General features: G+C 41.4%; 1 protein-coding gene across 9 annotated transcripts in view; it reads right to left on the minus strand.

The window, feature by feature from the left end:
- The window catches only part of magi2b (membrane associated guanylate kinase, WW and PDZ domain containing 2b), a 107,358-nt gene that overhangs the window by 28,535 nt on the left and 55,568 nt on the right, over window positions 1–23,255 (minus strand). For all 9 annotated transcript variants that reach the window (XM_033634985.2, XM_078167990.1, XM_033634986.2 and 6 more), the window contains 5 exons: window positions 20,613–20,841; window positions 19,964–20,043; window positions 4,045–4,102; window positions 1,265–1,386; window positions 98–280 (listed from right to left, as the gene is read on the minus strand). In XM_033634985.2, coding sequence (XP_033490876.2) covers window positions 98–280; window positions 1,265–1,386; window positions 4,045–4,102; window positions 19,964–20,043; window positions 20,613–20,841 — 672 coding nt within the window. The remainder of the gene's footprint in view (window positions 1–97; window positions 281–1,264; window positions 1,387–4,044; window positions 4,103–19,963; window positions 20,044–20,612; window positions 20,842–23,255) is intronic.

Here is a 23,255-nt window from a genome sequence, read left to right on the forward strand (position 1 = left end):
TGTATCAGCGATGACAGCGATGACAGCTTGTAGTTTGTTTAAACCTCAATTTACTGCTCAACCAGTTGTCAAAATCCTGCATTGGTACACAAATTACCTGTGTCCATTTTTCCGTCCTGAGCAGCGGGTCCGTCTGGTATTACACTCTTCACTTGCAGGAACTCATCGGGCTCGTCGCCTCCGATGATCGTGAAGCCAAATCCCATGTTGCTCTTCTGCAGCGCTGTCGACAGGAAGTTCCCCTTCAGTTGGGTTGGGTCCCTCGTAAACAATGGCTTCTCTGCAGGGACAGAAGTGTTGAAGTATGATATTTTAGATATCCTTGATACTTCAAAACCATGTACATTTGGTTTGTCACATTATTTTGCTGAAGAATTAAAGGGCCAGTGTATAGGATTTAATGGCATCTAGAACTGAGGTTGCAGAACTGAAACTTTTCCCATGTGCCAAGCGTGTGGGAGAACTACAGTGGCCAATGCAAAAATGCAAATGGCCCTTATAGAGCCAGTGTTTGCTTTGTCTGCTCTGAGCTACTGTAGAACAACATGGCGGACTCCCTAGAAGAGGACCCGCTCCGTATAAACAGGTAATGAAAACACAGAATTTCCTATTTTTAGATGACGATAAACTAATAAAAACGCAGATATGAATATTACATACCATTTCTGCCTATGGATGCCCCTAAATCCTGCACACTGAACCTTTGGAGTTTGACATGATCTTTTCAGTGCTGAATGAACATCTTGTACATTTCTTTCTGAATACAAAAGCAGCAATAAAGACACATTTGCCTTAATTCCTGATAAGCTGACTCATCTGAGATATGCAGTCTTCACTCAGATGAAACGGTACATTATGTACTGGTCTAGTACATCCTCAAACTCAGATTAGCCCACTAGGGGCCTCAGGGCGAGCATGTTCTCTGTCCCCCGCACTGCCAGCAATCTCCATTCGACCCTGTATATTGTGACATTGTGCATCTGCCCCAACTAATACTCATGAAACTGCCCGTTCTATGAGATGGGTCGGGAAAATTCAGAAAAACAACCACAATGTTCGATATAAAGAATCCGTAAATATGGGAGAATTTACAGTTAATTAAAAACATCTGTCAGCACCTGGGTTTCGGGGGCTCCTGATGGCTTGAAGATCAAGACCATGTGCCCGTGTGTCTTTCCTGCTGTCCTTGTATTTTCATGTAACTGTGAGTATGTTAGCATGGTTTGATTTGAGTACTGCACATACTATAGTATTCCCTGTGTACCTCTGTATATAGTGGGCAGTGGGAGAGCAGAGAGTCCCTGGCTCTGCATCTGCCTCTGCTGCTCCAGGCGTCTCTTGGCTTCCAGGACTGGATTCTCAAACTGTGTCCTTCGATTGATATGACTGAAAATACAATGCATCAATACAGTTAATGGAAAAGGGATCATTAAGAGCTTCAAGCCAGAAATACCAATACCACAAAGTAGTTCATTGCGTTACATCATTGACACATTCAAACTGCACTGAGCAATATTTTTGATTCACTATGAGTCCAATGACTCCCCATTAGGAGAAAGTGTTGTTCGTCCTGCCGATCCCACTGAGAACCAATAGTCCAGCTCTACAGCTCTCTGTCCAAATCTCTACTGCTTTCAGCTCATTGTTTTGGTGTACGCTGTTGTGTTTATAAGAGTCCCTTCAGTTCTTATCTTCTAACTATGTAAGATGGTGTGGGGTAGCTGCTCTGGCTCAACAAGCCATGCGTAAGCTATCCAGCCAACATGAACTTGCAGTGACCTGAAATTAAGTCCTGGTGAAAAGTTATGAACAATTAGTAATCTATCTTAAGACCCAGATATTTTTTTTCAGGAGTTGGGAAACAAAAGATATAATGCCAGTAAATATTGGACTAGCATTCATCAGCTAATGCTTCTGCTGGATGTTTAAAACTGTTTTCACACTACACAGCAACAGTGTGGCCGGCTCGGGCCAGTGACATGTTGTCTGAGTCTGTGTTGAAGTGTGCTCAAAGGGCTCCTTAACGTAGTTATGTTGTCATGGGCTTGTGTATGTGTGCTACTTGAAACATAGCATCTCGACTGAATTACATCTAAAATTTGTGTTTAGTGTTGGGAATAGAATGATGTTATGTGTTTTACTATAAGTTGTGATTCACTATATAAGTTTTAGATGTGTGAAAAATGAGAATACTGAGATGATTTCAGCTGATCTGAATGTGTTTGCTTTGCAGAAGTGGAGAAGTACAGGAGAGGAAGAGACATGAAGTCTGAGGAGCACATACCGCAATGCTTAGATAATTAGTTTCATATATGGTAAAAAGAATAGAAAGTGATATACAGATAGTAAGGTACAGCACGTGTAGGGAGTTGTGTTGTTCTCTTGTCTTTCAAAACAGGAACCATGCCCCCACCGCCAGCGGGAAGGAGTCAGATTAACAGGAGGCAGGGGCGTGGTGTGGTGAAGGAGGAAGTGGAACTGCCAATGAGAAGAGGACAACGCCTTGCGTGCACAATGACACTCTGTTACGCTCAAATATACTGGGTCAGGGAAAGGACAGGAGGTCAGACTTCGTGAACTGACACACCTTTGTTGTTCGTCAGGGACGTGAAGTTGAGACCCAGAGCTCTGTAATTTTATTCCTTTACTGCTTAATAACCTACATTAACTGAGACCGAATATCTTCTCCTATTGCTTCATTAAATAACACGCAGGACTGAGCTCACACATAGCACATTAGAGAGTAGGATGAGATTCTTAGTGCATCATTAGTCAAGTAAGTGATCTATGCTTTTGATCATCGGTTCTGCTATCCTGACCTGTGAGACATTAATGTGAAAGGCATTCAGTAATTTATTTTATTTTTTTTTAATTTTACCAGTTATTTTAAGATTTCACAATGCGACGTCATTAAAAAAGATTCATAAACACTTTTAAGATTTTTAAATTTTAATACCAATTAAGGCCTAATTTTTTATTTTAATGAATTCAATGCCTTTTAAGACTTTTTTTAAGATAATTTTTTGGGGCTTTTTTTTTTTTTTTGCCTTTGGAGGGTGTGGTGGGGGATCGTGGTGGGAGGCCGCAGGCCGGATTTGGGCCCAGGCCACTGCAGCAAGGACAGGGCCTTTGCACATGGGGTGTCTACTCTAACCACTAAGCTACCGACGCCCCCTTTTAAGACATTTTTTTAAGGATCTATGGGAATCCTGTGAACAACACAGCACAATGGCTAGAAACAAAAACATATGATTGCTTAATGATTCACCACGTTATGGAGTGCGTCAGTTATTAGTTTCATGCAACCGGCTTTCGTCTGTTGAAATTGACTGGTAGTCTGTCACTGTGTTGCTCATAGTGTGAACATAGCACAATAAGGCATATCAGGCAAGTGTGTTTGCTAACATGATAGCCATAATAAGTAGTAAAGCAAGGACAGTTGCTCTGATCTAAAGCGGAGTCTATATGCTGCCTCAATCTAAAAAATGTAATGTAACACAGCTCCTCGTGTTTTAATGTTGTAGTGGGTCCAGACGTTTTCAGATCTAACTACCACATACTGCTGGTTTATTAGAAATATATCAATACATCATATCCTATGGTTTTTCCTATGTCTTGCATGTAAAATGTTATTCCCAAATTAAATAATAACTACAAGCAAATGCTGCTAGGAATACAGCGGCAAGATTCCAAACCTGTCCTCACAGTAACTGTTCTTTACCTTTCAGCTTCAATTACAGCAAAGTTGGTTAAGACAAGAACAAATCTGAATGTACTTCCAAATTAAATAAAACCTGGACACACATACAGTATGTTTGTAAAACAACACACTAAATCATTTTGACCAGGTGAGCAGGTTTTATCAGCAGCGTTCTCGGACAGATGAGCATTTTACTGTTAAAATTAAATGAGCAGTGAGACATAAAAAAGAAATGAGAGTTTACTCGTTTATAATTCATAAACGAGGCGCTGTAAACCATAGAAATGCATTTTCTGTTTTACTACAGAGCAGCTGAGTTAAGCCAAGTCAACAGGGGGACTTACTCTACATAGTAGCTGCCGTAGATGGGGTCATCTATCTTCTCCCAGCCATAGGGCAGCTCTGAGAGGAAGGAGAAAGCAGACGAGGGAAATGAAGTCAGTTTATGCTGAGAGCAGGAGAAGGAATGTAGACACCAAATTGAACCACTGAGGGGAGACAACATGAATCTCAGGGCTCACAGCTAGACGCTCCCAAAGTGCTCTTTTAATAGACAGACAACACTTCGATCTGCAGCAGTGGCTTCTTCATGGAGACACGAATCACAACACAGACATCAATACAAAGCAGGGCAGGAGGAAAAAAACATTTAAATCGTCTGACAAATCTCATCCCGCCCTCTCTTTCTTTCAGTCACTTCCTTTTGTCGTGTGCACAAATCCTTCAAGGCCCAATACCTTCACCATACTACTTTGTGTTTGTCTCTTTTTTATTTCACCCACCCACTCGCTTTCGCCTTGGATGGCTTCCATGGCTGTTGAGTTAATTGTCTCTTCCCCTCCCTCCCCTGGTCCTCTGTTCCCTCCTTGCTTTATCCATCCCTGCTGATTTATCTCTCCTTTCTCCATCGTAAAAGATCTGGGTCACGGCAATACTAAAATTCACATACTCTATGCCTTATTCTTTGAACTTTTCTCGCTTACACACCATATGCACATCACTATAATGAGCTCCCTCTGTCGGTGTATGCAAAATTGAGGATGTTTTGGTTTTCAGTTTTAAGATTCAGCTTTCACAAAAGCACACAACAAGAAAACTGACCTCGCACTGCAAGCTCAGCTTACATACAAAAATATACACACACCCACATTAACAGTCCATCTGCCTGAGCTGTTCCCCTCCCACTCAGACATATATTAGAAATACAGCACTTTTGATCAGCATTCATCAGCAAACGTTCTTGAAAGGTTGATCTTCCTCTTGCATATTAATTCATCCTCATGTCTTGTGTTGAGGAGTCTAATTCATGAAATTCATGTCAGTGGATGGGCATTTTCCACAGGGAAATAAAGCAAACCTGACAAAAGTAGAAGAATACTAGTGTCATCATACATGCTGGAAAAGATGACAAATACACTAACAACGGGGGACTTGGCTGACCCTGAGCTTATTACTAAAACACAAATACACACACGCACATAGCATACACACAAAGACACTCAAGAGCTGACAACCTTGGTGGTTGAGGAGGTGGTGTAAGTGAGGGGAATAAAGGGAAGTGAGTGGGAATAAGATGTGGGTGTAAGGCTGTGTTGGGTGTTGAATTTGTGTGGAAAGGTGTGTGAAAGTGGTGGCAGGTGGGGAGTTTTACTGAAATTTAGGTGTGACACTTCTGTTTCGAAGCACCAGCTTGCACAACTCAGAATCATCACAGGGCATCACCATCATCAATGGCAACACTACTAGAGCGAGGCATCAAACCACAGTACCAACCCAAATGTGTTTGAGGTAAGGTTGAGTACCAAACTCAGTACTTTCAAGGGTGCTGACTGAATTACGCCGGCACTACCAAACAGCAATTCATGTCAAATCCATCAGTAGCAAGAATGGAGAGAATGCTGGGTTCAGACAAAAATGTCGCGAAGTCTGGAAGCCAGCAACAAAGCTCTACAGAGCTGCCAGGTTGCTCTTCAGACAGAAGGAGGAAGCAACCTGAAGTCAGGAAGCCTGCCACGGAACTCCACAGCTGCTTCCCAGCCAGCCAAAACCATTACTGCAGCGCCAATCTGCCATGGTAGTTTTGGCATGTAGTCTATTTTCTTTTCTATTTTGTTTTAACAATAGCCTGGTATCACTGCTAGATGAGCAGACACAGATACACACGTATGTACACACACATGCACAAACAGCAGAGGAGGGAGCAGAATTGTGTTTTAGTCTACCACGTGCTGCAGCTTGTTCAAAAATAAAATTTTTGTTACTACAGAGAAAGTAAAGTACTGAAAAAAGGTCCTCTTGGTATGAGCACCGAATTACAGTAACCGAAAACCAGTATCAATATCGGTTCATATGTAAAGGGTACTCAACCCTAGTTTGTAGCACTGAGTATCAAAAATTGTCAAAAACCGAGTGCTTGCACTAAATGCCCCGACAAATTTATAGTCTAGTTTACTTATGTTTTTCTTTTTTGTTAGTTTCACAGAGTTGGTCTTTAACAAATATATATATATATATAGTATATATATACAGTACAGGCCAAAAGTTTGGACACACCTTCTCATTCAATGCGTTTTCTTTATTTTCATGACTATTTACATTGTAGATTCTCACTGAAGGCATCAAAACTATGAATGAACACATGTGGAGTTATGTACTTAACAAAAAAAGGTGAAATAACTGAAAACATGTTTTATATTCTAGTTTCTTCAAAATAGCCACCCTTTGCTCTGATTACTGCTTTGCACACTCTTGGCATTCTCTCCATGAGCTTCAAGAGGTAGTCACCTGAAATGGTTTCCACTTCACAGGTGTGCCTTATCAGGGTTAATTAGTGGAATTTCTTGCTTTATCAATGGGGTTGGGACCATCAGTTGTGTTGTGCAGAAGTCAGGTTAATACACAGCCGACAGCCCTATTGGACAACTGTTAAAACTCATATTATGGCAAGAACCAATCAGCTAACTAAATAAAAATGAGTGGCCATCATTACTTTAAGAAATGAAGGTCAGTCAGTCTGGAAAATTGCAAAAACTTTAAATGTGTCCCCAAGTGGAGTCGCAAAAACCATCAAGCGCTACAACCAAACTGGCACACATGAGGACCGACCCAGGAAAGGAAGACCAAGAGTCACCTCTGCTTCTGAGGATAAGTTCATCCGAGTCACCAGCCTCAGAAATTGCAAGTTAACAGCAGCTCAGATCAGAGACCAGATGAATGCCACACAGAGTTCTAGCAGCAGACCCATCTCTAGAACAACTGTTAAGAGGAGACTGCGCGAATCAGGCCTTCATGGTCAAATAGCTGCTAGGAAACCACTGCTAAGGAGAGGCAACAAGCAGAAGAGATTTGTTTGGGCCAAGAAACACAAGGAATGGACATTAGACCAGTGGAAATCTGTGCTTTGGTCTGATGAGTCCAAATTTGAGATCTTTGGTTCCAACCGCCGTGTCTTTGTGAGACGCAGAAAAGGTGAACGGATGGATTCCACATGCCTGGTTCCCACTGTGAAGCATGGAGGAGGAGGTGTGATGGTGTGGGGGTGTTTTGCTGGTGACACTGTTGGGGATTTATTCAAAATTGAAGGCACACTGAACCAGCATGGCTACCACAGCATCCTGCAGCGACATGCCATCCCATCCGGTTTGCGTTTAGTTGGACGATCATTTATTTTTCAACAGGACAATGACCCCAAACACACCTCCAGGCTGTGTAAGGGCTATTTGACCAAGAAGGAGAGTGATGGAGTGCTGCGGCAGATGACCTGGCCTCCACAGTCACCGGACCTGAACCCAATCGAGATGGTTTGGGGTGAGCTGGACCGCAGAGTGAAGGCAAAGGGGCCAACAAGTGCTAAACACCTCTGGGAACTCCTTCAAGACTGTTGGAAAACCATTTCAGGTGACTACCTCTTGAAGCTCATGGAGAGAATGCCCAGAGTGTGCAAAGCAGTAATCAGAGCAAAGGGTGGCTATTTTGAAGAAACTAGAATATAAAACATGTTTTCAGTTATTTCACCTTTTTTTGTTAAGTACATAACTCCACATGTGTTCATTCATAGTTTTGATGCCTTCAGTGAGAATCTACAATGTAAATAGTCATGAAAATAAAGAAAACGCATTGAATGAGAAGGTGTGTCCAAACTTTTGGCCTGTACTGTATATGTACAGTACAGGCCAAAAGTTTGGACACACCTTCACATTCAATGCGTTTTCTTTAGAAGGTGTGTCCAAACTTTTGGCCTGTACTGTATATGTACAGTACAGGCCAAAAGTTTGGACACACCTTCACATTCAATGCGTTTTCTTTATTTTCATGACTATTTACATTGTAGATTCTCACTGAAGGCATCAAAACTATGAATGAACACATGTGGAGTTATGTACTCAACAAAAAAAGGTGAAATAACTGAAAACATGTTTTATATTCTAGTTTCTTCAAAATAGCCACCCTTTGCTCTGATTACTGCTTTGCACACTCTTGGCATTCTCTCCATGAGCTTCAAGAGGTAGTCACCTGAAATGGCTTCCACTTCACAGGTGTGCCTTATCAGGGTTAATTAGTGGAATTTCTCGCTTTATCAATGGGGTTGGGACCATCAGTTGTGTTGTGCAGAAGTCAGGTTAATACACAGCCGACAGCCCTATTGGACAACTGTTAAAATTCATATTATGGCAAGAACCAATCAGCTAACTAAAGAAAAACGAGTGGCCATCATTACTTTAAGAAATAAAGGTCAGTCAGTCCGGAAAATTGCAAAAACTTTAAATGTGTCCCCAAGTGGAGTCGCAAAAACCATCAAGCGCTACAACAAAACTGGCACACATGAGGACCGACCCAGGAAAGGAAGACCAAGAGTCACCTCTGCTTCTGAGGATAAGTTCATCCGAGTCACCAGCCTCAGAAATCGCAAGTTAACAGCAGCTCAGATCAGAGACCAGATGAATGCCACACAGAGTTCTAGCAGCAGACCCATCTCTAGAACAACTGTTAAGAGGAGACTGCGCCAATCAGGCCTTCATGGTCAAATAGTTGCTAGGAAACCACTGCTAAGGAGAGGCAACAAGCAGAAGAGATTTGTTTGGGCCATGAAACACAAGGAATGGACATTAGACCAGTGGAAATCTGTGCTTTGGTCTGATGAGTCCAAATTTGAGATCTTTGGTTCCAACCGCCGTGTCTTTGTGAGACGCAGAAAAGGTGAACGGATGGATTCCACATGCCTGGTTCCCACTGTGAAGCATGGAGGAGGAGGTGTGATGGTGTGGGGGTGTTTTGCTGGTGACACTGTTGGGGATTTATTCAAAATTGAAGGCACACTGAACCAGCATGGCTACCACAGCATTCTGCAGCGACATGCCATCCCATCCGGTTTGCGTTTAGTTGGACGATCATTTATTTTTCAACAGGACAATGACCCCAAACACACCTCCAGGCTGTGTAAGGGCTATTTGACCAAGAAGGAGAGTGATGGAGTGCTGCGGCAGATGACCTGGCCTCCACAGTCACCGGACCTGAACCCAATCGAGATGGTTTGGGGTAAGCTGGACCGCAGAGTGAAGGCAAAGGGGCCAACAAGTGCTAAACACCTCTGGGAACTCCTTCAAGACTGTTGGAAAACCATTTCAGGTGACTACCTCTTGAAGCTCATGGAGAGAATGCCAAGAGTGTGCAAAGCAGTAATCAGAGCAAAGGGTGGCTATTTTGAAGAAACTAGAATATAAAACATGTTTTCAGTTATTTCACCTTTTTTTGTTAAGTACATAACTCCACATGTGTTCATTCATAGTTTTGATGCCTTCAGTGAGAATCTACAATGTAAATAGTCATGAAAATAAAGAAAACGCATTGAATGAGAAGGTGTGTCCAAACTTTTGGCCTGTACTGTATATAGACCAAACCACATCACATCATGCCCTTAACCCCACCCACACAAACCCTCCAATCCAACACCCCTGGAGAAAAAAACATACAAAGTACTGGTAATAATAACGATTACTTTTTCATTTATTTTTCATTTAGACAAAGTTCTTGTTCGGCTGCTTGAGCTTAGATAACATTTAATATTTTAGACTTCTGGCTTCTTCTTCTGAAGTGAAGTAGAAAGATATGTTGATAACAGTTTCTTAACAATCTAATAAATAACGTATCCTGAAAAGAACTATCTAACTTGGTTCTAATTATCCTCGAGACACACTTGGAAATTACAGATCCGAAAAGTAAAGCATCACCAACATCTTTACATTTCTCCAAGAATAGTTTTGAAAATAATATTGTTTTGGTATCCGTACCGAACCCAGGTATTGTATGAGCAATCGTGCAGAGAACTTTTGAGTCTTTGTCTTGTCTTTTGTCTTTTCAGATTCACTGTCACACTCTGACACACACCGACACAAAAATCCTCACCTCTATTATTTTTACAATTATTTGGTCTGTGTGACGCTGATACTGTGGCATTATCCTCTCACACTGTAATGCAATTATGAACAGATTTGTGATCTTGATATCAATAATCCATGTGTGAATGTGTGTGTGTGTGTGTGAGTGTGTGTGTCTGGCTGCTGAGCATGCTGACTGTGCAGCCCAAGGTGAAAGAGGTGCACGCCACAATTATCTTTGGTCTGCTTTTCCGTTTGCTCAAACCGCCTGCACTGCACTGCCATTACCTCAAACGACCCGTCTCATCCTGGAGGCACAAAAGTCAGATGGATTCACACTTCAAACCACCTTAAATTCCCTCCCACCCTGTCCATGAGCCACCTTAAATGTCGGCCTAACTCATCCACTAGTCGCTTGCCCTCCCCCTAAAGTGAAGGGGAGACAGTTTCCATGGAAACCACCAGTGGAAGTCTTTTTTTTTCTCGCCTGAGCTGAGGGCTCTGTCTTGTCTCTATTTCCTGCTGCTGAAATACAGAGAGAGAGAGAGTGTGTTTGTGTGTGTGATTTTATGCATTCATGAGTCTATATTTGCAATGTGTGTGTTTGTGTTTGTGTGATATGTGTGCATGTGTGTGTGTGTGTGTGTGTGTGTATAAGATGGCTGAACCATGATTGCATGTCTGAATGAATGTCTTCTGTGACAGTAAATCAAACACCTCATCATGTGTCTGTATGTAGTATGAGCACTGAGGGGCTTGTTCGGGTGCTTGTTTATGTGTATCTGTATTGGTGTCTCTGTTGACATGAAGTCTAATTGTGATTCCTCTGCATTAGATGACTCATCTTTCCTCTCACACAAAGTCTCCCTGACCAAGAGGCAGCCAGGAACACTATGAACTCATTTGACTCACAGAAAAAAAAACCTCAAAAAACTTCTAAACTTCTGATAAAAAAAACAGACCTCATGTTTTTGTGTAAGGCTAATGGTTATTTCATTTCATTATAAATCCGTCTATCAATTATTTTCTCAGTAAATTGAGAAATCATGTCAGAAAATAGTAAAAAAAAAAAATCACATGTTTCTAAAGCCAGTTGACATAATGTTAGACCAATAATCAGAACTCTTCATATGTTTAGCTTCAGAATCGTATAAAACTAAGGAAACCAGAACATACTCACACAACATGCTGGAACACATTAATTTCTGGCATTTTAGCTCAAAGGGATAGTTCGGATCTTTCTAAGTGGTGTTGTATGAGGTACTTACCCACAGTTAGTGGTTTATCTATGGCAGGTGGTGGTGGACACACCCCTAGTTTGGAGAAACAGACAACAGTACAGACATGGAAGCTAAGTAATGTACTGCTGTGGACAGGAACAGCAGAAAAAAATGTATCTTAGCCACCTAAAAAAGCCCTACCTAAAAGAATCAATTACAGTTTAAGTGTACTCTATATTTAGAATATTTTCAACATTTTACCTTGCTATCAGAAAGCGATATATCGCTCTCTTCAAAGCCAGACACCAATGAAACAACAGCAATTTAACATTATATTATTGTGTGACTTTGGTGTTTTAAAGGGTCCGTTAGGCTTCACCAAAGTCATACAATAAAGCAAGCTATCTAACTGATAGATGCAGCTGTAGACCAGCAGCTCCTGTCCACTCCTGTTTTGTAAATGGATTTTGACGAGAGCACAGACAGCTTCCCATCAAGAGAGGCTGCTTGCATTAAGATAAAACGTAAAAATATTCTCGATATTGCTATTCTCAATATAGGTGGGACATTTTTTAGGTGGCTGGAATACATTTTGTTGCTGTCCATATTTACAGCAGTACAGTGCTTAGCCTCCACAGTGGTACTCCTGCCTGCTTCTCCAAACTGGGGACATGCCAAATGCCATCTGTAGTACGTAATACACTGACTATGGATATTACCTCATATAAACCCACTTCGTAAGATCCAAACTATCTCCTCAACAAAGACTAACAGTCTACGCTAGCTGCTCTTTGAAACTCTACTAAATGCTTGCAGCGACAATGCTAATATGCTAATGTTTAGCAGGTGTCAGGTTCACCATGTTCGCCATCTCAGTTAAGCATGTTAGTATGTTAACATTTGCTACTTAGCACTAACAGAGTATAGCTGAGGCTGATGACAATGTCATTAATTTAAAGAGTATTTAGTCATAAAGCACCATTAAGATTTTGACCTGTTGATGGTGCAAGAACAAAATACATTTTTATTGACTGAATAAATCGACTAATTGTTGCAGCTCTAATTTTAGAAACTGCAACTCTGTGTTGTGTTTTTGTTTTGTTTTTATGGCATAATTGCCTTTATTAGACAGGACAGCTTTAAGCGTGAAGGTGGGAGAGCAGCAAAGGGCCGCAGGCTGGAATGAAACCCACAGCCACTGCTTCAAGGACAATGCCTTAGTACATGGCGTGTCTGCTCAAGCCACTGAGCTAGTGTGCACCTCAGTTTTTGTGATTGCTTTGAGTCTAGATTTAGAGAGCACTGATTAGCCAATACAACACAAACAAAAAGAAAGAGAGACCAGGAAGATGAAAGTAATGGGGTGAGAAAAAATACAGACCGAAGAATGGCCCTCGCCCAGCCCAGACGTGACGGAGTGTAATGACAGTGATGTAACTCAGCGGTAACATTTTAGCAGGAGTCCATCACTGTCTGACAGTGGATGAGTGTGCCTCAGCTCTCCTCATATGCAATCCTCTCTACATCTGCATCTGTCTCTTTCTTCCTCTTTTCAAGAAGAAACACTGGCAGGGCATCCCTCTACTCATCATCACTTCTAACTCCATCATTTTTCACACTTCTTTTCTTTTCACTATCTCCGTCTCGTCTCACTTCCTAATTCTCTGTATTTCTTTCTTTGTTGGTCACAGACGGGGTTTCGACATCGTGACTTCATCCTCGGTGAGAATTCCCGCCTCTAAATGAGCATGAGCGGCATATTTTCGTCAACAGCACGGAGATTACTTTGAAACCGGCATTGGGATTGAGTGCGTATCAAAGGCAGAATTGAAACCAACAGTTGCTGTGTTTTGAAGCTTGTCCCACTCTGTTCTTGCCTCTTCTGAGCGGGAGAGGAGATACGGGCTTGTGTTACGTAACAAAAGACTTGCCTGACAAAAAGACTGCAAGCGAACCAGATCTGTGGTGACAAGCCTTTGAACTCTGGGAGTCAGCCTCAGCATATAGATACAACACAATGCACACAAAAGTTGCACATTTGCGCAAACACATCAACACAAACAAGCTTCTCCTTAAATTCACCCAAAACGCAGCGTGGGAGCGGGGGAAAAGGGAATAGTCAATGAGGATATGAAATGCTAAAGGAAAGTGGAGCAAAAAGACCAGACATGCATGAGATGGAAGCCACGGAAAGGGAATAACAAGAGGGAAGATGCAGAAACAGCATCGATGAGAGTATGTCTGAATGTTTGTCTGCTTCCTGCCTGAGGCTGTGAGACTGTGAGACTCTGGGAAATCCTTCAAGCAGATGGGCAGTTAAAAACAGCACCACCTCTTCCTGCTGTTCCCTCCCCACATTTATTGTTTATTCACTCTCTGTGCAGAATCTGACATCCTTGCTTCCATGCATATTTCATCATTCAAAGACTGCATGTCCATTAACGTGGGAAAAAATGGAAAATTGCCTTTAAATAGTCACCTTCTGCACAGCAAGCACACAGAAAGCTTAAACACCAGAAAACAGGCAGAAGAGCACATCAGAAAAGAGCTACAGGACACCAGGGTGATCATTAAAAGAAAATAAAAACAGGGTGAGTAATGTAGAGTAGCACGCTGGATTAAACTACTGTATATCCTTCTGTCATCCGTGTGGCTGCTGAGCTGTTGATACTGAAAAAAAGAAGAAGGAAAAAAAAATCCTGGCAACTAAACCTGTTTCTGGAAGGCATCAATTTAAAGGTGCTGCGAGAGGATGTGATGTGTCATCCAGGACCCGTACAAATGTTTTGCTAACAGCCTTTGATTCAAAATCCTCTAGCTGTGGTGATCGCTTCAGCATTAACTTCCTTTAACCACTGTATCCCCAAAGATATGAGACGGAGAAAAAAGCCCAATTCAACTTCAAACAGTGAATAAAGTGCAGATAAATGAATAAAAACAAAGCGTGAAAGAAAGAAAAAGACAGAAGCAGGGCACAGATCTGCATTGCAAGGCAAAAAACAAGAAAAAAACATCATGTCCAATCCCACAATAAAGGTGTTGTAATTGACGTAGCTCACTTTCTTCAGGCAGGAATACCAGGGTCTGATCTAGGGTTTCAAAATGCTAACTGGCTAAGTAAGGCAAATTGCTGTTTATAGAGCGCCAAAGCACAACTTTTGGGCAAAAAACCTAATTCACAATCACACTGACATTTGTAATAGTGCAAATACAGTGGAAATCGCTTAAAGAGATCACGTTACAGTGATCAATAACTTACATGGATCAAAAAGTTTTGGATATAATCGTTTCTTAACAGTACCAATGCTGTTTAAATAATTTGCTTCTAATCTAGTAGTCCGCTTACAGTGTTCATTTTGGGTCTTTTCATGATATGGCAACATACACTACAGTAATTCTATTTGTTTTAAAAACTGAATTCCCATTTTACTTTGTCTCATGGTAACCTGTCTGCTTTTAGCTGGCAACCTCAGGCTGGTTCTCTGTGCACACTGACATCATGATGGGAAAAATAAAGTCATTTTCTTCCAATGAAAAATTTCCTCAGAGCTCCTGACAAACTGCCAAAAATGAGTCAACCATGTGCATCAGCGGAAGTGTTTCTCAGACTACCTTGTTTAGTCTACTTAAACAACAAAAAAACAGTCCTGGCTGATAGTGATGGAGACAGAAAATATGTGCAACAGAGAAAGCATCTGTGGTTGAAGCCGCCCTCGTCAAGTGGGTTAATATTGCCGTTAATGACACAGCTGTTCTGTATTTTGAAACAGGCAGTAAAATTCAGTTAACAGTGAAACTGTCCATTTCAGTTCTTCAGATTCATAAATGAATATACACATGTCAATAATATATATAGTTATAGTTATAAAAATCATCCGCTTATAGTGATCAATTTGACCCTGACAGACATGATCACTTTACAGTATCCTCTGTACAATCAAACACTGGAACATAACTCTCAACTTTATGTCACATGGCTCACTCCATAGGTCTAAACAGAGATGGTGACTAAATAACAATGTTTTATTTTTATTTATCTAATATTTTATTAATATTTTAAATTAACAAAATTCATCAAAAACAGACTCATGTGGTATAAATGTCTGTTACAGGTTGTCATTTGTTATTTTCTATGGATATGACTGCGGTGATGTCATGATTTCTGCTCTCTCTAGATCTGATACCCATCAACACTCAAGTATTGGTTTAAAACCTATAAACGCAGAAACACAGAGGTGATCACAGACAGAAGCAGCAGCAAGTTGTTGCATTAGAACACAAAATAAGTGATCACAGAGCATCGCAGCTGACAGAATCTTGGCGTCTGAATATTGCTGGCGTTGGTGAAAACCGATCTTTGCTCTGCCAAGGCAAAGCTGAAGTATGTCAGCCATGTTTGTGAAAAGGGTTTGTGAACTGACAACAGTAGTGGGTGTGTGTGTGCGGGTGTGTATGTGTGTAGAGAGTGAGAACCAGTTTGTGCAGAGCTGAGCGGTGTTATTAGAATTCCTGTCACATTTCGGCCCTTTACTGGGCAGAGGAAGAGAGGGAGAGACGGAGAATGAAGGAGGGAGAGAAAAAGAGAGGGAGGAGGAAAACTGAGGAGAGGGAGACTGAAAGGGAGAGAGAGAGGCAGATGTGAGGTGAAGGAGTGTAGGGGGAGAGAGGAGAAGGAAGAAAATTGAAGGGATGGAGGACAGAGGAGAGGTAGAGAAGGTATTGATTCAGATCTCGCTCTGTTGAATCACATCACAACCTAATTCGCTGAACAAAGGCTGTGACAGCAGCAGAGATGTAAGATCACTTCATTGTTATAAATCTGATCACACTGGCCCGCCGCATAAACCCTATTTTATTTACATGCCTGGCCTCAGCACTGGACTTTCATTGTATTAAACCAATGCTCTCAATTTTTAGTCAATGACATTGATTGTTCTCGCCTTTGCTTCCCCTGATTCCTACTGCATTAAAACAAACAAGGCTGGTGACACTCTATATAATCTTTTCTTGTCAACAAATCCCGAACAGACAAACGACCAATGAATTCATCCTACATGCAAGTACTGCGTGCATACAGTTTTCTCCCCCTGACATAGCTTCCTCCCCTGTGCCATAGGCCGACCTTGTTGTCTAACTATTTAAAACCCATGAATGAGTCACTCAGTCCCACATACATCATTCTGCTGATGTAAATGCTCACTAGAGCGAGTGGGACCCTGTTTGAGGGCCACAGGATAAATCTACGGGGGCCATGACATGATGAACAGCTTAGAGAAGAAAAAACTATTTCTCCTACACAAAATGGCACAATTTTTCAGAATGTTGTTTCTCTAATCTTTGTTTTTTAGATTTACCTCTTCAGGCCATTACAGTTATTCAACTTAAAAAATGTGAGATGACTCTTCAACACTTCACTGCTAATAAACAGGCAAGCTAAGAAACAAACAAAACACCGGCACTCACAGATAATTAACTTATTTAATGTGGGCAAAATAAATGAAACAGATGCATTTCAACTACAAAGCCATCATCAGCGATGTCCAACCATGTAGAACACGTCTGTTTCTGATCAGTTTATTCAAATTAAATAAGTTAATGTGTTCTGTTTGTTTTTGGATCTTTTTTTTTGGAGTTGCAAAAACTTCCAGGTTGTGAACCAATACACTACAGTGTTAAAAATGTAATAATTCACAACTGAAATTATTCCCCAACAAATGCACTTTTTGCTCCAGTTTGAGCAATGGTTGTTAAAAACTACAGTGTCCAGCTGTTTTAGGACGTTAAAGCTGAGGTAGGCAGTTTCATTTTGGCTTCATTGGGCAAAAACCGTAATAAACTTTGACCATATTGTAATTCAAGTGGACTGAGAGAACACCAGACTTCTGCATCTCTTCTTGGCTCTGTTGTCAGGCTTTAGAAAATCTAACCCAGGGGTTGGCAACCTTAGGCGTGTGTGCCACCATTGGGGTGCCACCATTAGCGTGCCATTATCTTAACTAATGGCATGCTAGCAATAAGTATGCAAGTGAGTTTTTTGAAATTTCTAAGTGCAGGTTTCCAACACTTATTTATTTGTGATGGCCTGTCACGATAACAACATCTGCCACCATATACTGATTTTCAATTATCGCAGTTGGACTGTTCGTTAGGAGCGTTGTTAGAATATAGAAAGTCTACCATTTGGTCATTCTTTGTATGTGTGCTCTGGACTAAGATGGAGCAGCAGGATGCCAGGGGCAGTGAAATTGAAAGTTAGCTGTTCATTGTGTTGGGTCTAAAAGTTTGTTTTCACCACACACAGCTGCTCCTCTCATCCATCGGCCTGATCTGTTCAGCTCTGATTGCACTGACTGATCAATTATCCACCCTCGGACTCAAACTCCACAAACTGCTGGCAAGGGGAAAAAAAAAACTCATGAAGGGTTCTGTGCTGCGAATTTAGAGAATAGAATTAGAATGATACAAGAGGACAAACACACACACACATACACACACACACACACACACACACAGAAAGTTTGCAACTTTAGCATTGCACTTGATGAGAGTGTGGATGTGAATGACATACCACATTTGGCGGTCATAGCAAGATACTGTGACTTAACTGCCAGAGAGGAGCTCTGGTGCTTATTGAAACAAAGCCTCAAACAATAAGAGGTAAGGACAAAGCACAAGTTTTTATGGAGCATGTTGAGGAGCAAGAGATTAACATTATATTTCTATTACACTCACTAACAAGAAAATTTAAAAATGGCACCTATTATCAAAAAGGTTACCAACCCCTGATGTAACCCGTGATGATAGACTTTAGCTAATTACAGGTCTTTTTAAAGCAAGGCCACACCTATTGGCTTTTCTACAAATACAGATGTGTGTTCATATCCCTTTAGTTAAAGTCTGATTTAATGGAATCCTGCAGAGAAAGATGCTATACAAGCATTAGCAACAACTGCCTACACTGCAAAGTAACCCAAAAAAGGACAACAGACTTAACAAAAAGAAGAGAGTCTGACAAACAAAATAAAACACTTGTCAATATCAGTAAAGCTCTTCAGAGATGATAACAGTTTAGCCTTCTGCTAACCACTGCTAAGGGTTTATGGCTGCAGTTGACTTGAGTTTATGTAGCTAATGGTAGCTTGAGCCTCACTCCTGGCTGCTCATCAGACCACTTCGCTAGGAGGAGAGCTGGCAGCAGCTCCAGAGACAGACCCCCAATCAGTGGCCACAGAAACTCGAATCCAGCCAGCACAATCCCCTGCTCCAGGCGACTGGACAGCTCAAGCTCACTGCTGGATCAGCAAACTTTCTGCTGCTGCTGCTACAAATTTTAGACCTGGCACTGCTGCTGGTCACCAGTCTACTGTGACACCCGACACTGGGGGGATATTGCTACAGTCGCACATTGAAGGTGCGTCTCCTGAGCTAATGCCTGCTCTCCTCGAGATGAAGCAGTCCACAGTGGCCAGGACAAGGTGCAGGGACCGTGGGGTGGCTAGCTCATTCTTGTCTCGTTTTTGGTCTGATAAACAGAGAGAGAGAGAAACGGAGAGAGAGCAGGGCAAGCAGGGCCTGAGCGAATTTGCTGTGTGCAGCTCTACAGTGAAATAAGATTAAGTAAATCAATAGTGGTAAACACTGGGTTACTGTATGAAGCGTGTGCATATTCCTGTGGTCGTCTGGTGGCAGGGGCATAGGACAGAGGGGAAACTGCAGGAGGAGGGTGTCATTTAAAATTCTATTGTTTTTTTTACCTCTTCTAGATTTCTGCCTGTCCCAGATTTAATTAGCCATTAGGAAAAACAACTCTATAATTGAGACTCATTTTAAAGGTTTACATCATTAGCAGGACAAATGTGCTTCCAGCTTAATTTAACAGACAGGAAAGGATAGCCATAAAGCATTAAGTCATGGACTAACACACTGTTTTTAGTTATTCATGAGATTTATTGACAACTAGACAAATATCTAATGCCAACATTATCTTGTTCTGGAGTGATGAGGTCTGGAGCACACGGTTATAATTAGAGCTTTTTAATAAGGTGTAACAACTAACGCCATGATTTGAAGCATTTCCTTATCAGAGTGCCAGTGTAGGTGTTAAATTGTCTGCATCCAGCTAATAGCTGTCTTTCACAGGATGGACAGGTTTTGGGTGTTGCTTGTGTCTAGCCAAAGGTTTTTTGTTGTTGTGATTTTTGTCAGTAATGTCTTACTGAATGTTTAATAAATTACTTCTGTAGATAATTGGTTATGAGGCATAACAATGAATCCTCTCTGCATATCTTGCAAGGTGCTTCTATGCTAATAATCACCTCTCTACAACAAACCTAAAGAAGTAAATTTATTTGTCAAGCTTATTCTTTCTGGATTTAAAAAGCCTCCTTTGTATGTGTGAGTACCCCTCCCAAAACCTATGGAGAACGGCGAGACCAGCTGCAGACTAACAAACACCTCAAACAACAGAGTATTTTTGTGCTCTTTTTCTTGAGGAGGGAAAACACGCTGGAACAGTGAGTCAGGAACAGACAACACGGGTACACAAACAGCAGGAAATGCAGAGATGACATGCTCCCACAAACGGTGAAAGATGAGCTTGACTCAAGTGAACACAAACTAAAGCTTACAAAACAATAGAGCAAACAGGTATGCAGGTCGTTCACACTCACCGTCTTCCCTGCATTCTTCAGGTGGCTTTGCTTTCTTCGCGAGCCGGGGATCCAGCCATGATGTAGTTTTGGTGTTGTGACTGGCGATAAGAGGAGAGGGGGCAAACAGAGGTCAGAGCGAGACTGACAGAAAGGATCAGAGAAAGAGATGAGTGCGAAGTAACACTAATGACCTGTACGAGAAGAGTGTGTGTGTATGTGTGTGTGCAGGGGCAAAGAGAAAAAAGGGGATTTCTAAGGTAAACTAAATGGCCATTAATCCACTAATTAGCCCTCAGCCACTAATTAGTAAGGGTGAGAGCAGAGGGCACAAGTTTATATGGCTGTGCATGTACGTGTGTGTGTGTGTGTGTGTGTGTGTGTGTTTATCCAGTATGTCTGATTAGTAGCTTTAAGTTACATCAATTATTCAACACAGAGGGCAGTGCTATAAAGTTTACACACACAGCCATACATAAACTAAGTAGGTGCACTTTGTGAGGTGCATTACATTGGATTTGTTTTAAAGCATTTTTATTATTTACAAGGGTAATGTTTTTCATTATAACTATAAACACTTGACTTAACCCCCTGTAACACTAAAAGTAAAATTCTTTCTTTGTATTTTAAACATGTCAAAATGTATTTAAATAGGATATGTTTCTCTTACTCTATGAAGTAGACCTCCCCCTTCTCAGTGTAGGCCATCTCCCAGTTGTCAGGCAGAGGACCCAGCTCTTCCTCATCTATGTCTGGAACTTTGGCGGGGGATTTAGAGGGGGATTTTGGGGCCTCCTCTCCCTCGGTGGGGGGCTCAGCAGAGGCCGGGGCCTGGCTGGATGTTTCAACAGCAACTTCCCCAGAGGCATCTGTGCTCTTGTCCTCATGTTCACTGGACTCTGTGGAGCACAACACACACACACACACACACACACATAGAGTTATTCTCACATACACTCTGTGCACACATGCAGACCTGGATGCACACTACACACGTCATGCATGATGAGTCAGAGCCAGGCCACTGCAGAGCTATGAACCCCCAGGAGAGAGAGAGAGAGAGAGTGAGAGAGATGTGGTCTGAGGACAATGAACATGAGGAGAAAACAACATGGGAATGTCAGAAATGGAGGAACAGGGAAAGACAGAGACTTTAGGGGTCAGAGACTGAGTCAGAAACACAAGGAAAAGAATTTTAGAGTGACAAGAAAAGCTGGTGGCATCTAAGTCAGCGCATGAGGAGCACACGATAGAGAAGTAACAAACTATATAGTCCTATAATATTCCAGTAGACCAAATCACTGTGATGTTGCCCTACCTACAGCTATCACTTCCTTGGTATACAACCGGCAATTGATATGAATTAAGGTTATATGTGAAATCAGTAAAAAAAAAAAAAAGAAAAAAAATTCTGTTGTCAGATTCAGCTGCAACTATAATGTTTTAAGAAACACAGTTAATCACGGCGGTCTGACCTATCTGACATTTCTGCTGTACTTTTTTTGTGTAATGTGTTGCTTTGCTAGCATCTTTAATAAATGAAATCTACTGTAATGCAAGCTAAGCAATGTACTCCCATAGACAGGGGCCGCAGTAGAATGTATTCTAGCCTAGAGATAAACCAATCCAGCTTTTTCAGTTTCCATACCGATCGCGATGCTGTTGCTTTGAGTATCAGCCAATACCCGATACCGATCCGATACCATGGTTGACCTAAAAAGCTATATACCTTTACATGTAGAACAGAAAAGACTAAAGACATCAGGCATTGATGACTAAACAGTTTTTTCCTAAGATAAAATGAAACAGATCAGGTATAGGTTGCATTTTCCGATACCTGATCCATCTATTTTGATGATATCAAGACCGATATTCGATCCAGATATCGGATCGGTGCATCCCTATTCTAGCCACCGAAAAAGACCCAATCAACAAAATCGCTATATTTTCATTGCTTCACCTTACACACCAATCCAGGCAGTGGTAGACCAGCAACGCACGTGTACTGCGAAGTAAAATCACTGTTTTTGGTAAAGGAGACTGGTGATTTTGAGATACTGGCCTCAGTTCCCCATCAGAGAAGGTTGCCTGGTAAAAATATTCTCAACATAGTATACATTAAACTGATATTGATATTTTTTAGGTGGCTAAAAACAAACCAATTGAGGTAGTGTTTGCTGTTTCATTTTATGTACATGACATGGGGCGGTATCTACCCAGAAGTTGTTGTAAACAAAGTGATCAAGTCTATTGGAACTTTTAATGTAAGAGCAACAGGAAACTCTCTTGAGGCGTTCTTGAGATATCATGCTCATAAGGATGGGATGGATGTCTATCTGTCAGTCTGTATGTATGGACAACCCAAAAACATAATATTTTTCACCATGAGTAGGATGGGAAATAATCTCAAATGGAATCTAATTGACATCCCCAGCCTTTGCATTGTGTTTAGATGTGAGGTGTCAGACTTTAGTCTCTTAAAAGTCTTCTAGTGTATGGGAGGCATAAGTCACACTGAACTTTTCACCACAACGGGTTCTATAGCTATTTTTTGTTGTTGTTTTTGTTACAGGTGTAGTAAGGAACTCATTTTGTCACTGTTTAAAATCAGGCAAGCAGATAAGTCTTTCATGTGTCAAGTCTTTCATTAAATTACAGAGATTTATAGTTTTGTTGTGAAGGCTGAACCAGCATGTCAAAAAAGGGATTACTGTATTTTTTTCTGTTACAGTCTAAGTAAGTATAAATAGAGAACACATGACAGTAAGTAGTAGTGGAAAATATATGACATGTTACAACAACACAGACTACAAAGAGAGTTGGGGGAGGGAGAAGGAAGAGGAGAGGGCAGAAGGGACAGGACCACAGAGACGAAGGAAAAGCAAGCGAGGTCAGAAGGAAGGAGATGGTAGAGGAGAGGAAGAGAGAGAGGAGAGTTGGGGTATTAATAGAAACAAGGACAAAGGCCAGTGGCGGGAGAGAAAAGACAGCAGGAGAGACGGAGAAATGAGAGGACAGAGGGACGAGAGCTGAAACCAAAATGAGACTCTGGACAGTAATAATAGTGGAGACATTAAGGTGCCCTTGTGCATTCTGTTATATAAGGTTATTGAGAACCTGTGCAGTTCACACTCTTGCCAACAGAGTCTGTTAATGTCTATAATGACTGGTCAGGGTACAGTTTGTTGTCAGATTTGTGGCCATTTGCATAGGCTGGACTGTGTAAACTGCAGAGAGAAGAGACTCTTGATATACCCATAAAGGACAATAAAAAAGAAAGGTAACAATTGCTATGACAACTGACTTGTTTCTA

Source organism: Epinephelus lanceolatus, chromosome 5, assembly GCF_041903045.1.
Source record: "Epinephelus lanceolatus isolate andai-2023 chromosome 5, ASM4190304v1, whole genome shotgun sequence".
Classification (NCBI taxonomy): domain Eukaryota; kingdom Metazoa; phylum Chordata; class Actinopteri; order Perciformes; family Serranidae; genus Epinephelus; species Epinephelus lanceolatus.